The sequence below is a fragment of the Convolutriloba macropyga genome, chromosome 3 (assembly GCF_964194025.1).
Source record: "Convolutriloba macropyga chromosome 3, txConMacr16.3, whole genome shotgun sequence".
NCBI lineage: Eukaryota > Metazoa > Xenacoelomorpha > Acoela > Convolutidae > Convolutriloba > Convolutriloba macropyga.
The window spans coordinates 35,692,820-35,707,034 of NC_134470.1; the positions used below are offsets into that span (position 1 = coordinate 35,692,820).

At 36.2% G+C, this 14,215-nt stretch overlaps 1 protein-coding gene across 6 annotated transcripts in view; it reads left to right on the forward strand.

Moving 5' to 3' along the window:
* The window catches only part of LOC142336168 (talin-1-like), a 210,366-nt gene extending 196,657 nt beyond the window's left edge, over nt 1–13,709 (forward strand). For 5 of the 6 annotated variants that reach the window (XM_075384782.1, XM_075384783.1, XM_075384784.1 and 2 more), the window contains 5 exons: nt 134–157; nt 925–966; nt 10,143–10,211; nt 11,004–11,186; nt 12,268–13,709. In XM_075384782.1, the coding sequence (XP_075240897.1) occupies nt 134–157; nt 925–966; nt 10,143–10,211; nt 11,004–11,186; nt 12,268–12,510 (561 nt within the window). In that variant the 3' untranslated portion in view covers nt 12,511–13,709. The remainder of the gene's footprint in view (nt 1–133; nt 158–924; nt 967–10,142; nt 10,212–11,003; nt 11,187–12,267) is intronic. The other variant, XM_075384786.1, reaches the window with a different exon arrangement.
* The last annotated feature ends 506 nt before the right edge of the window (nt 13,710–14,215 follow it).

The following is a 14,215-nucleotide window of genomic DNA, read 5'->3' on the forward strand; positions in this document are numbered from 1 at the left end:
GTATTGTTTTTGTGTTGAACTGTAGCGATTTAAAAGTGGTGTCTAACTTAGTGGGGTTTAGATTTAACATTGATTATGAGATAGAATGAAAAACTTGAATAACCTTTGAAAAATGTATGTCTTTTTGTTTCAGGATTCCTGCTTCTGTGACTCAATTGTAAGTAGCACTGGATCTCTCCTAAATTGAAAGTTGATTGCTTAAGTATACGCCAGTTTGATTTGTCCAGACTCACAAGCGGATTGCAGCTATTAATCAAATCAATATTCTCAGTACTGGTTATTGGAACTACATTAAAACCCGATTAATTTCATTTGGTTGCTCAACTAATTTTTAAAGGTTTGAATGGGAAAGATTATACTCACTAAATTGATTGCCTCTTCTGACATTTGGTTCTATAAGGTGAACTTTGCACTTTCAAGGTACTAATCTGCAGCCAAAGGAAATGTTTCCATTCCCCGTTTTGGTTTTGATTTGAACAAATTTTTATTAAATCAACCTATTTTTTTATCGATTTACTTTGTTTGAAAAGTGAGCTAATATACAATAACGGGAAGCGGGGCAATCAAAAGATCTTTGTTCAAAATATTTGTTCCGAACCATCAAAATACTCTATGTAATCTTGTTGATATCTTTTCTAAAGTTAAGAAAAATTCTGCAGTTTTTCCAATGGATCTGAGAAATAATAATGCATGAACTTATTAATGTATGGATTAGTTTGTTTCTCGTGAAGCAAAAATTTTTTATGCGGTACCCATGAGAACAAAATATTAATGAGCGGTAAGAGTATTTGCAGTTAAAAGACTCGATTGCAAAGGTGTCGAAGCAATTGTAGATAGTCATCCTAGACGGGGAAAGGAAACATATCCTAATGTACTATCGTCTGTCTGTGAAGTTTCATCGTTTGTGTTGTTTACATTGTGCAGTTCTCGATTAAACGAGCGACTGGGACGACTTCTTCTAATACGGTAGGGTATACCACAGCAAGAAAACGAATACACTTCTACACGTGAACAAATCTGAATAGCCCTTCTGACTTAGGCATCACTTTTCCTTTTCTTTGTTCTGGCAAAAGCACACTCAAACTACTGGGGAAAAACTAATGTAAAATAGTCAGAGTTTTTAAATTTTTACTAACCTCCAAAAAGCGTTAGTTTAGCATTGTAGCTTGCACGCAAAATGTCATACAGGTCAAACCACCTTGGATCGAGGTCAAACCACCATCCTAAATTTCATTTAGGATGGTGATATCGTGCACTTAATATTACCATCTAATATTGGGTGATGGATATCCAAACTAAATGATCAAAATGTGAGAGGGTTAACTAAGATATATATAGAAGTTTAATTGATAGCTCTTTGTTGAAAAAATAAGAAGCAAAAGTTAATCTAGCATTGGAACCGTTTCAAGTTTCGAAGCATCAATTAAAGTTCTTGCAGTCAATAGGGTATGCTTCTGCCGAACACTTTATTATGTGCTCTGTTATCTTATTTTTATTGTTTAATAATCGCTTCCTGTCCAGTGCTTGCCCATTTTAGTGAAATATACGAGCACTTATTTGTTTTGAGCGTTCCTTTGTTGATCTTTGATTTGCGTTGTGGCTTCCCGTCATGTTGATATAATGTGATAATTAATTAGTTTTCTCCTATTCGACAAGGATCAATGGCTTTAAGTACTAGTCTTCTTTTTGGCCCCCTTAAGCTTTTTTGGTAAAGTAAAAATAAATAGAAAACAGTTCATAAGCCTGCAAAAGGTTTGCATTTATCTAATTTATTAAAATTTTCTACTTAACATCTTTGATGTTTCTTTGAACTTAAGTTTTAATCAAACCTTCGGCTAATCAGAAACCAGCTCCGTCGATAATCAATATTCTTGGAAGCTTATTAGTTGCTCTCGAATGAAGTTGTAAGCAATTATTGTAAACCTGTTGGTCTTTTTCACTACTTAAAGTCAAATGAAAAGTGCGCTTGAAATAGTGTAATTTTCACATTATTAATAGCCGCCCTCATCTTCTCAGCCGCTATTATAGCGCTCCTATTTTTTTACTTCGTCGAACAAAAAAATGTTTCGCTTTACCTCATTTTGCCGCGTCCTCAATTATAGGCGGCTATTATAGCGCTCCTATTTTTTTTACAATTCAAAGAATTTGAATTGTATTGGGGCGCTGTCTTTTTTTTAAGATCTGTTTACACATTTTCATGATTTTTGAAATCAAATTGGAGTAGTGATTTTGGTCACGCCGAAACAGAAAGTGGAGCGAAAAAGCGAGTGGTTTTGCGGCGTGAAATTTTTTCTCTCTAAATTTAAAGTAGAGTGGGAAAACGGTGTTTGAACAAAAATTCGCTTTCTCGCTAGTGGTTGTTTGTTCACATGCGGCAATTTCACTCTTATTTTTACTGTTTTTTCGATTTTTGGATCGGATTTTTTTCTAAATGGTTTTCACAATCCATTCATAGTCGGTTCTTGGTCTAGTTTTCTGTTTAGTCAATAAAAATTCTTTGAATTATACGTCAGGACTTGTCCTGCTGGGTTTTTTTACTTCGTCTAACAGATTTTTGTTTCGTCTTACCGTGACTTCTTGGAATTGACTTTTTCAATGACTTACCTCACTCAAAAAAATGACTTCTGAGCTCACTTAGAAACTTTAAATTTTATGAACATTTACTTATTAAAGATCAATAGTTTGCATCTAAGTAGTGCCAAACATATGCCCTGATTCTTGAATATTAGAGTCTTGAGTTTTTGATTTGGAATATTAATTTTGGGATCTTTTCCGTTTGTGCCCCCCCCCCCCCCCCCAAATATTGCACGTGCATCTGGGGGTGCAAATGATATGCGCCCACTACGCTGAGGGGGAACAAACGGAAAAGATCCTAATTTTTAATTTTGAAGAGCCCTATTAGGGCTTTCTCCTTATAGAGCTTATGTGTCTCTTAACATTGACATTCCGATCTGTCTATTTTACTTCTATAGTTGTTTCATTTCTTGTAACGCCACAAGCGTCTATCTTTCTGACTTCTCTAGGCTAGTATCTCTCTTCTCTCATTCTGCTAAAGTAATTTTGAACATCAGTTGCTCAGCACTGCAATTCAAAATGAACAGAGTCAGTATGCAAAAATTGAAGTCAGAAATAGAAACGGGATAAACCCATAAAGCCCAATTTTAGATGCTCATTATTTGAACGTCGTTCCTAGTTACCATCTCTAATGCTTTTTGGTATTGATAGTAGCCCCTGTAGCCTCTCTCTAGGAAACAGAAGTATGTTCAACTACGAAATGCCATAAAAAACGGACTTATGTTTTTGTACAAATCTTTTTTAATAGCCGCACAGCGATAGCTGAGGCTATTATTGGCCTTTTCTTGGCTTTTTTATTTCGTCAAGATTTTTGTTACAACCATATGACGTCACAGCCACTTTTTGTTCAATCGTTCATGCAATTTCAACTAATTGCATGCGTGACGTCATTTTCGCTCTTAGTGGAGCGAGTTTTTGTGTTCATTCGCGTGATTAAATTTTTGGTCACACTTGACTTACCTCACTCTCAAAAATGACTTCCTCACTTTGAAATTGACTTTTATTTACTTTAATTCAAAGAGACAAGGTCAAATGGGTGTGTGTCACTCTAAATGAAGGTTATTTGAGATCGAGAGGCAGCAATAACTTATACAGATTTTTAATCAAAATATGAGAAAAGACTAATTTTCAATCCTTCAATGAAAAGACTAATTTTTTTGGTCTGTCTTTTTTACTGTTTTTTTTGAGACTGCAGATCTACGAATCTATTGGGGCTATTTTCTGGCAGTCTGCCAGCTATGTTTTTTCAATATCTTCTATTCTTTCAATCCCCCTATCATGCTTATTGGAATCAACAGCGGCTATTTTCCGGCAATCTGCCGGGTATGTTTTTTATTAGTGGCTATAGTGGTATATATTAACCCCTAATGACGTTATTTGAAGCTCCCCGCAGTGAATTTAGTTACCCCTCCCCCCGACTGAAGCAGGCTATAATAGATTTGAGCTCCCAATAGTTGTTTGAGAGCAATTCTCACGTTAGTTGGTTGTTTTTCAATTGCTCACAAAAAAATTGTAGCAAATATTTTGGACTTCAAGTGTTGCTAGAGCCTTATGGCTTACTATTCTCTAAGTTCGCGGTTCACGGAAAGCGCAGCTCTTGGAGTTGGACCGTCCTCCTCACTTCACCCCCCCCCCCCCCACCCACCCACCACCACCACCTCACTTCTCCCAACGTCCCCTCCCCCACTCCAGAACCTCCTCCACTTCATTCCACCCGTAACCCAGCGAGCTCGAGCCCCCTCTCCCTCGCTTCGCTCAATCAATTAAGCTGAAGCTTGACTCCCTAAGCTGCAGCTACTGACGAAGCCAACCGTTCGCCAGTCGTTTGAGCTATTCGGGCGACGTTAGTCGGTTTTGTTTTTGAACTGCTGCAGCATAATAAATCTAACTTTAGAATCTAACTAAACTCTAATTCGCTTTACCTTTTGATCACGTTTTTCGTTTTACTTCTGTCACAATTTTCACGTTTGACTTCTGACTTACCTCACTCACTGTTTCAACTGATGGATTTCCAATTCTTTCATGCATTGAATTACGCGGTGTAGTGAATACGGTCAATGTCAAAAGAGCAAAATCAAAAGAAATTGTATAAACCGATAAAGCCCGGTCATTAAGTCATAGTGCATTAGCTTATCAAAGTTCATTAGAGTCTTTGCTAGCTGATATTAGTATTAAGCCTAATACCCTTCAGTTTAGAAGCTGAACTAAGTTTAGGTTTAGAATCTAACTGAAACTGCACATTGAATTAGAACTATTTTTGAAACTTAGGAAAAAAATTTTTTGTTAGTTTCTATCTCTTCTTTTTCTGTTTCAATCCCGATGTGCGTCTAGCGCGTCAACGGCGGCTATTTGCTGGCAATCTGCCGGCTATATTTGAATTTTGTTGGTTTTATTCGACATTTTGTTCTCAGATGGGTGAATTGTCAATAGTTTTTATGTATTTCTTCAGAAGTCTCATTTGATACAAATACCAACATTAACGGCTTCTGAAAAAAGCAATGCAGGAATATTTTTCGGCTTCTAAGTTTTCAGAAATGTATGCCCAAAACGTTTGGAGTGTTGATTTTTGGGGAGCTATAATTGCAAATCAGCAGAGCATATAAGAATATATCAAGCGGCATATGCAAAAACTATGTATAAAAATGGCAAAATTGTTTTATAAATGGAAAACTAGAACCAATATTGTTTTCTGTAGACATCTGTTCAATGGTCCCCTTCATCTTCTCAGCATGCTTTTTTCCGCTCCTATTTTACAATCCAAGTTTAGGATTGTTTTGCGGCTCTCTCTTTTTTTGTAAGATGTTTTCACAGATTTTTCATTACTCTGATCCTTAAAACGGGATGAACAGGTGAGACCCAGTGGACATTGGGTTTCATTAAAGGGCCAAAGCTGGCGTTGGTGGAGTTACAAGTGCTTAGATTAGTGCAGCTGCTGGCAAGGCCCTAATTCAAGTTAAAGTCCATTTTTAGGAGTTTTGGAGCGCAAAATGGTGCATTTTTTTACGTTTTCGTTATTTTTCGAGATTTTTCAGTCTTGAATTGACATTTTTCAAAGTTGATAGAGGTCTTTTGCACGTGCACGATAAAATTACTTTTTATCACCATATTATGAGCTAAATGTTTTGAAAAAGGGTGCAATTTTTCAAGAGGTTTAGCAATGTTTTTTTGCTTAGTTTGTTTGATTATTTTAGTTTCTCAACTTTTGAGATTGTTTTTTTTTTGGCTGGCATTGTTCAATTGATCTACTGGTCAGGTCCAATGCTTCTACGATTTTAAAAATTGTGAATCGTATTACAATTTTTGTCCTGCTATGTTTTTTTTCTCAGATGTTTTTATAGCTGCAAAGCTGTAAGCTGAGAGGAGCTATATTGTGGTGCTCTTGGTTTTTTGTTTCGTCGTCTGACGCTCTTATTCATTTTACATTTGTTCACACAGCAAAACTGAAAAAGCCAAATTTTCTGAATGACTTCTTCATCACTAACGGCTTTTGCGCGCGTGACGTCATTTCTCTTTCTCTCTCTCTCTCTCTCTCTACTAGCAAAGGTTTTAAGATCATTTGCGTGATTTTATTTTGGTCATACGTGACCTCACTCAATGAAATGACTTTTGCACTTTAAAAGTTAAGTTTAATTTGAATTAGTTTATGGTCAAAGGAACTTATATGTGCAGTTGAAGTCCCTAATAAAAGGCTTCTGCGGAATCAATGTTTACAAGCTTTATTAATTTATCGCTGAATTTTTTACCTAGCTTTTTGAGCGGCGTCAAATTTTTACAATTCAAAGAATTTGAATTGTATTGGGGCGCTGTCTTTTTTTTTAAGATCTGTTTACACATTCATGATTTTTGAAGTCAAATTGGAGTAGTGATTTTGGTCACGCCAAAACAGGAAATGGAGCGAAAAAGCAAGTGGTTTTGCGGCGTTAATTTTTTTCGCTCTAATTTCAAAGTAGAGTGAGAAAACGGTGTTTGAACAAAAATTCGGTTTCTCGCTAGTGGTTTTTTGTTCACATGCGGCAATTTCACTCTGATTTCTACTGTTTTTCGAATTTTTGGATCGGATTTTTTTCTAAGTGGTTTTCCCAATCTATTCACAGCTCATTCTAGACCTAGTTTTTTGTTTGAATTATATTTTCATTTCTCGCTGGTGGTTTTTTGGTTCATATGCGGCATTTTGACATTGATTTTCTGTTTTCTCTTATTTTTTATCTGATTATTTAAAAAAAATGGTTTTCTTAATTCACTCATAGTCCATTCTAGGTCTAGTTTTTCTGTTTAGTCAATGAAATTTCTTTGAATTGTACGTCAGGACTTGTCCTGCTATGTTTTTCTATTTAGATCTGCTTCTGTTTCTATCACTATTAAACGGCACGCAAGTCTATTCTTTCGCAGCTATTCCGGCAATCTGCCGGCTTTATTCACACAATTTTCAATGACCTTGATCTTTCAAAACGGACTAATAAGGTAATAAGATAAGGTAAGTTTCATTAGAAGCCCAAAGCTCGGTTTAGTATCAGTAGTCCTCAAGTGCTTATTGTTTTGAAGCTACTGAGAAGGCCTTAATTTAAGGTTAAAATGTCATTTTTAGGAGATCTTCAGCCCAAAATGGTGCAATTTTTGATACGTAGTTTTTTCAGATTTTTGAAAGTATTTGTCTTTTGTTCAGTTTTTCTTGCCTGCGTGGACCGGTAACTTCCTCCAAAGTTTGATAATATGTTACTGCATAGTTGCTAGAGGCAATGGAGTGGTTTTCAACTTTTAATTTTACGAATTTGTGCAATTTTTGGGATAAAATTTGATATTGTTTATAGTTTATCGTTTTTTATGAGCCATGAGATTGGAATTGCGTAGCGCCTGGAAACAATGAAATGGTTCTGAAAAAATTTAATATCATAAATTTTTGCAACATTTCATTAAAATGTGAAATTTTTTTTTGAAAGTTTTAAAATTTTTGTCATTTTCTAAGGTTATCGATCTTTTGCGAGGCAATGAAATTTTTTTTAGGTCTCGCAGATGATTTATGACACATTCAGGAAACAAAAAAGTGGTTTTGAGCTTTATAATATTGCGAAAATAAGAAACTTTCTTTATATTATTCTGCGGTTATCAACTTCGTTAAGTTTTTTCGATTTTTATTTTTATTAGGTAATAAAGCTTGTTCAAGGCTCAACGGAACAAATTTGCCCTTCAGCTCAAAAGCTTCAAGAGTTTAAGATTGTCTATTTTTTTATTTTTGTTTCGTTTGCTTGATTGTTTTAGTTCCTCAACTTCTGAGATTATTTCTTTTTGGCTGGCATTGTTCAATTGATCTACTGGCCAGGTGGAATAGTTCTATGTTTTTCATTCAATTTTTTGGATTGTATTTCAGGACTTTTCATGCTATGTTTTTTCGCTTTGTTGTTTTCGCGAAAGAATTTGTCTTCGCTTTACCTCATTTTGCCGCCTTTTCGACATTTTGTGCGAAACCTATTTGACTTCTGTTGGCTAGTTTCATTGTTCGCTAATTCTGCTCAAAGTGCTTATAAACAGCAGTTGATCAGCAAAGAAATCTAAATTGAACAGAATCAGTATCAAAACTAGGATTCAACAATATAAACAGGATAAACCCGTAAAGCCCAATTTTAGGATACTTTGAGGCCCCTTACTTGACGCCCGCTACTTGTTCTTATAAGTTTTAGTTACCATCTCTAATGCTTGTTAGTTTTGATACTAGCCGCTGTACCCTCTCATAAGTGGCAGGAGTTTGTGCAACAACAAAATTAAATCAGAATTTTTTTGCACTTTAAAAGTTTTCTAGCATCAATCAGTTTTTTTTTCATTTTTTCTGTTCTGTCAATCCCAATCGGTTATGGAATTCAATGGCGGCTATTTTCCACAAATCTGCTGGCTACTGTGTTTTCAATAAATTCCGTCTTATTCGATTTTTTTCGCAGTTATAGAAAAATGCTTTAAAAACGAGATACCATTGTTCAAAAGCAAAATGATTCAAATAAAATTGATCTATAAAAGGACAGATGCGACCAGCAATAACAATTTATGTCGATAATCGGTCGATACTTATGGTATCACGCTGAAAACTTTTCGCCCTCCAATTTAAACACTGCAAAATATGTATTTTTTTCTGTGAAATTAACTTTTTTTTTTCATTTTGCTTGACTTTAGCTGAAAAAACGTTGATTGTAGGCGGTCTTTAGCACTATTGAAATCTTTGGGGGAAGGTATGTTAGGATAGTTAATGAAATCAATAAAAATTTTGAAAGGAAAGGCTCCGTCAATTGAACTACCGAAACATAATATAGATAGAGTTGTAGAAAATTGTCGAATCTTTTGATTCTTGTAAAAGATCGAAATCCCAAGATTCAAAAATTGGGTGAGCGTTGAGTAGGTAAGATAGTTAAAAAAGTTCAAATTATAAAATTTAAAAAAAATATTAAAAAAAGTTCAAGGACACTTGCTGTAAGTTTTCCAGAGTTTGAAGTTTTAGTAGTTAGTTCGGTAATTCTTAGCAAAAGATTCTTAGCAAAAGAGCTTCTGAGTATCGGGAGGCGGAAATTAAATTTTGTCTTTGGTTGTTTCAATCAAAACGTAAATCAGTTGGGTGGCTACTTTCTAGCAATCTTCAGGCTATTTTTTTATTTTGAGCTAATATATGTTTATAGTCTTCAGCCACTTTCTTTTCTCGTAAAAGTAGACGAAAAGCTTCTAATGGGATTCAAATTAAAATTCTTGAGTTCTCAAATAGTCAAACAGTAGCAAAATTAAAGCGAAGCAGAATTGCGAAGCAATAAAGCGAAGCAATTCAAGACGCATATACTTTGAAGTGATGCCATATATGTTAGTCTGGTATACCCAAAAGAAATAGAAAACTGTCGGAGCCAACAATAGTGGCGCTAGCATTAAGTTATCAGTTTTTGATGCCATTTTTCTTTGTATTTTTACTTCTCGGAGATTGCTATTCGGGTTCTGATTGCACGCAAATTTGGGTTTTGTATCATTTGATTGCCTCACAGTTGCAGAGAATGGAATGTTAGAGCGGAGTCTATCGCCGATTTAGCTGTACTTCTGACATCTCTTGCATTGTTTGCCTGACATTCAAATCAATTTAGATTTGCAGAGATATTTGCAGTACCTTAGTTGACAAAACTTGGCCTTTGCAGACTTTCAATTGCCGTTTCTCGAGCCAATGTTAAACTTAAAGACTTTGTTGAATTCTAAGCAGAATGAAAGTTAAATGGAAATTATAGCTCAAATAATCTTTGAAAGGTTGCTTTGTTTTTGAACACTAAAGATGAAATTTTTCGGAGAACAGAAAATGATAGTCATAGCTCCACGTAACTAAATAGAGTTTAAGGCATTAAAATTTACGCAAAGACTGGCCTTGTATTTATTATGGAGTGCCTGTAAATCTGTGAATACCATCATTAATACATATCCATTGGGCTCAGTTGCGCTTCCTCTATTTTTCATTTCCTTCTTCCTTTGTTTTTTCTCCAGTTGAGATGCGATTTGCAGGTAGTGTGATGTGGAGATATGTGGGAATGATTCTGTGCTATTTTGAGAGTGTGTTTTAGTTGAACAACATGAGGAAGACTGAGATGTATCACAAGGATGCCCAATGGTCCGAGGGACTGGTCTCTGCTGTAAGTCTATATTCCCTTCATTCCTTCATTTAAAAAAGAAACCCTAAAATTCATAGTTCACGAGCTGGCCCAAGTGTTTGGGGTTTAGCTTGAAGTTTTCGGCACAGTGAACAATTTGCTTTTTGAATTTAGGTTGCCCTTAAATAAGGAATGGAAGATTAACCAAGCTTTAGTAACTTAAACAGTAAAAAAATATGTTGGAAAATTTAGATCGAAAATATCCTGATCACTCTAGAATTTGACGAGGTTTCACTTTATAGTAATTTATTGTCAATAATGTTTCACGATTGTAAGGCATAGCAGTCTTGTTGTTTTGGAGATGACTTTACTTTTGCGAATAGTTGTGTCTAATGACTTGTCTTGATAAACTCCCTAGAAATAATTGTGAACACTGCTTGTATAGGACTTGCACTTTGGTGAAGTCACTGACAAAATCTTGTATTAGTCGAGAACCACGTTCGCCTAGCGGCTCGAGATAAAAGTCAGAAGTTCAACGTGACAGAGTCTCGTAACCTTGCTTGGAACACGAGATTTGCAAGTTTTAAATATGACACTCTATATAGGAAATTCTGGCACAGCAAAGATCTGGCATTTATAAATTGCTCTGGAGTTTTTTTAATGACTGATAAGCTCCATGTAAATAATTGTGAACATTGCTTGTACAAATCAGCTCATTGCTAAATCATCATGCAATTCAGTAGGCTGAGCAGTGTTAAACTATTCTTCACGGACATCGTTTAGTATCCTTTCAGGAAATAAGAAGCTCATTCTAATATTATTTTGTGACTGTAGGCTAAAGAGGTGGAGATAGCGACGCACCATTTAGTGAGAGGGGCCAATGACGTCATGCAGGGCCACGGACAGGAGGAGACTCTGATCAGTGCTAGCAAGCAGGTGGTGGCCAAGACCACTGCACTAGTTTATGCATGCAAGTCCAAAACACAACTTGGAGATACAGTCGAAACTAATCTCAACGTAAGTTCATTATGGTTGTTCCGACGGCGGGTTTAGTAATAATAATAATAAATTTTCCTGCTGTTGCAGTTGAGTGCGAAATTTACACATTTTTTGTTAGATATTATAATATGAAGTAGCAATTACAGGTAGTGACTGACTGGTTTCCAAATTTTGGGAACTAGCATGCAGGGTGAAAGTAGCTTTTACGCAGGAGCAATAATGGTGTATACAAGTCATACGTTTTTATTTCAATTATCGGTTTAATGCCGATTCTTAAGTAAATATTTACCAGCGTTAACGAGCTTTTCAGTTGACGTAACTCGAATTTAAAATGAAAAATATTGTGTTTAATTGCTCTCAAACGAAGTTTGTAGCAATTATATTAGTCCTGTCGGTCTTTTTTATGCGATTTTTCGCTTAACCAATTTTTCATCTCACCCATTTGACTTTTCGTCCTCGAAAACGGGATAAACAGGTAGCGCTAAGCTGGCATAAAGTGCTCTTAGAGCCTTTCAGCTCACTTTTCTCCAAGAATGAGATTCACAGAAGCGGTTTTGAAGACTTATACTTACGGTGTGAAGTACGGTTCTTAGAGGTTGACCCCCCACCCACGCACATCAGCTCTTCTCTTACTTCACCCCCAATCCCCACCCCTGCACATCGTTCAGGCTGTAAGGGCCCCGTGCAGCCAAAAACCGCCCACTCGTTGCCCCAACCCCCCCCCCCCCCCCACACACACACACACACACACACCACTGTTGCCCCACACCCCGCCCCGCTGCGCTCACCTCACGTCACGCCCCTTCAATTAATCTAAAGCTAGCCTCACTATAACGTGGCTAGCTACGGACGAAGCCAACCGCTCGCCGGTCGTTTGAGAGCAATTTGTTCGACGCTAGTCGGTTATGTTTGTGCTTGTATTGGGAATGAATTCCAAAATGTGGGAAGTGTTGTTAATTTCCTCCTACCGCGCCAAGTAACTATTTCAACCAGCTCTAAATTCCTTCCAATAGGACCAAGCTAATTCCTAGCACAGATGAAAAAGAAAGTGTTTGGAACTTGGGAAGGCATAAAGTTGAAGTGCATGTGAAATGTTTAGCGCGCAAGTGACAATGTGAAGAAAGCGGTGGCAGCTCTAGTGAAGGACGCGAGTGAGTTCATTGAGCAGAAACCGGTGCAGGGTATAGAGCTGCCTGCTGGAAAGGTGCAGGCTATGGCAGCCGAGATCAAGTTGAGGGAGGCCTTGGACAAGAGGAGACGAGAACTGGAAGCAGCTAGAGAGGCCTTCGAGAAGTACCAGAGAGCCAGATACGACAGAGATGCAATGACAGCAGCTGCTTAAACACAATTGGAACTGGTTCCTTCTGTTGTGTTAACTCCTTCTGTCCCTTTCTTCTTTAAATGTCAACTGGCTAACTTATCAAACAACTCTTCATTTCAAGCGGCTTTCTTTAACCTTACAGATACTTGTTGAAGGGATTTGCCCTACCCGATTTTGAATTTTCATCAAAAATTTCATCACCTGTTTTTGTTGGAGTAATGTGAATAATAATGTTTCTCACACACATTAGTGCGTAGTTTGTGTAATTTATAAACAGACCTAAATTTTGTGAAATTTGACTTCGAAAGATGCTAAAAAACTTGAGCTTTGAAATGTGAAGTGTAATGAAAATAACTACCAACTGTAAAATTTAGTATTTGTTTCGCACAAATTGAAGGAGGCTGTCTATTCTGTACCCTACAATGACATTCAACCGATCATCATTTTGAACAAGTTATTCTGAGCTGAAGAATCTCAGATGACGTTGCTTTCTATTTTTGTAATATTGTCTCTTTAGTTTTTCTCTGTAATCGATTAAGTATTTTGTGATAATTAGCAACGCTTCTTTTCTGTGCTCTTGTGTCCTGACGGGCTTCAAACTTGTGGATTGATATGGACTATTTGACCGTAAGTGTATCATAGTGATCAATAAATATTATAGTATTCCTGCTTTGCAGATTTTCTCGCAACTTTGTTCCAAAACTTAAACCTTAACTGAATTCTTGCTTTATAATTTTTACGACTCCACCCCCAGACGCACGTGAATTTTTTTTACCTAGGAACGTGCTATGTAACAACAATTTCTTAGTGAATTTGTCATCAATTTCTCATGAAATCATTACCGGGAATAGATCCCTTTTTTCTTACAAGATGCGAAGCCTCCTCAATACGAACATAATACATGAAACTGAAATTTATGGATTTTTGGTGTAGATGGTTATTGTTTTGGAGCAACAAATAATATACGTGAGCTGTTTCAGTGTAATGTAGCTGCTGTACAACCAACCATGATTGGTGTTCTGTCGCGTTAGCTAGGAAGTAGTCTGTTGTCATGTGGTTTAACCTGTAATTTGAATTTTCTTAATCTTTAAATTTTGTGGCGCATAGAATTAACATGAACATAGTCTAATTTCGCGGATATGTTGATTTCACACTTTCATATAGTATGCATTCATTTTGAATGGTTTTTAACTGCAATTAAATTTAATTTTATATTGTCAGTTTTTAATTTTTCTCGTGATGAAGTTTTTGGCCTGGAAGAGTTAGTTTTTGTCGACTTCAGTGTTTAAATCTAAAACCTTCTGCTTTCAGTAATGAAAGGATGCTGAAATGAATAAAGGTTGTAATTAATTTAGTTGCAATTATTTGCAATTGGAAGTGATATGAGAACATTGCAGGCAGAGTGACTCAGCTGTTTCCCCTTTAGTCTAATAATAAACATGACATGGCTGAGTGACAAAAATCTCTTGACAAGAACTGTTTTTATGTTAATTGCTGCCAAAATATGAATTTTCATTTTCATAAACGTGGTTGAAAAAGTTATCTTCCCAAAAACTTACAACTAATAACGATCATTTATTCTGGAGGTACTTGCAAATTGTGAAACAATTTCTTGTCTCTGTAAAACTAGTCGCATTGGTTGCCAAGAGCTCATTTGGAGGTTATCTTAGGAAGGTAAGGTGTAATAATATTCAAGTACGCGCCAATTTAATTGAGAAGAATACCT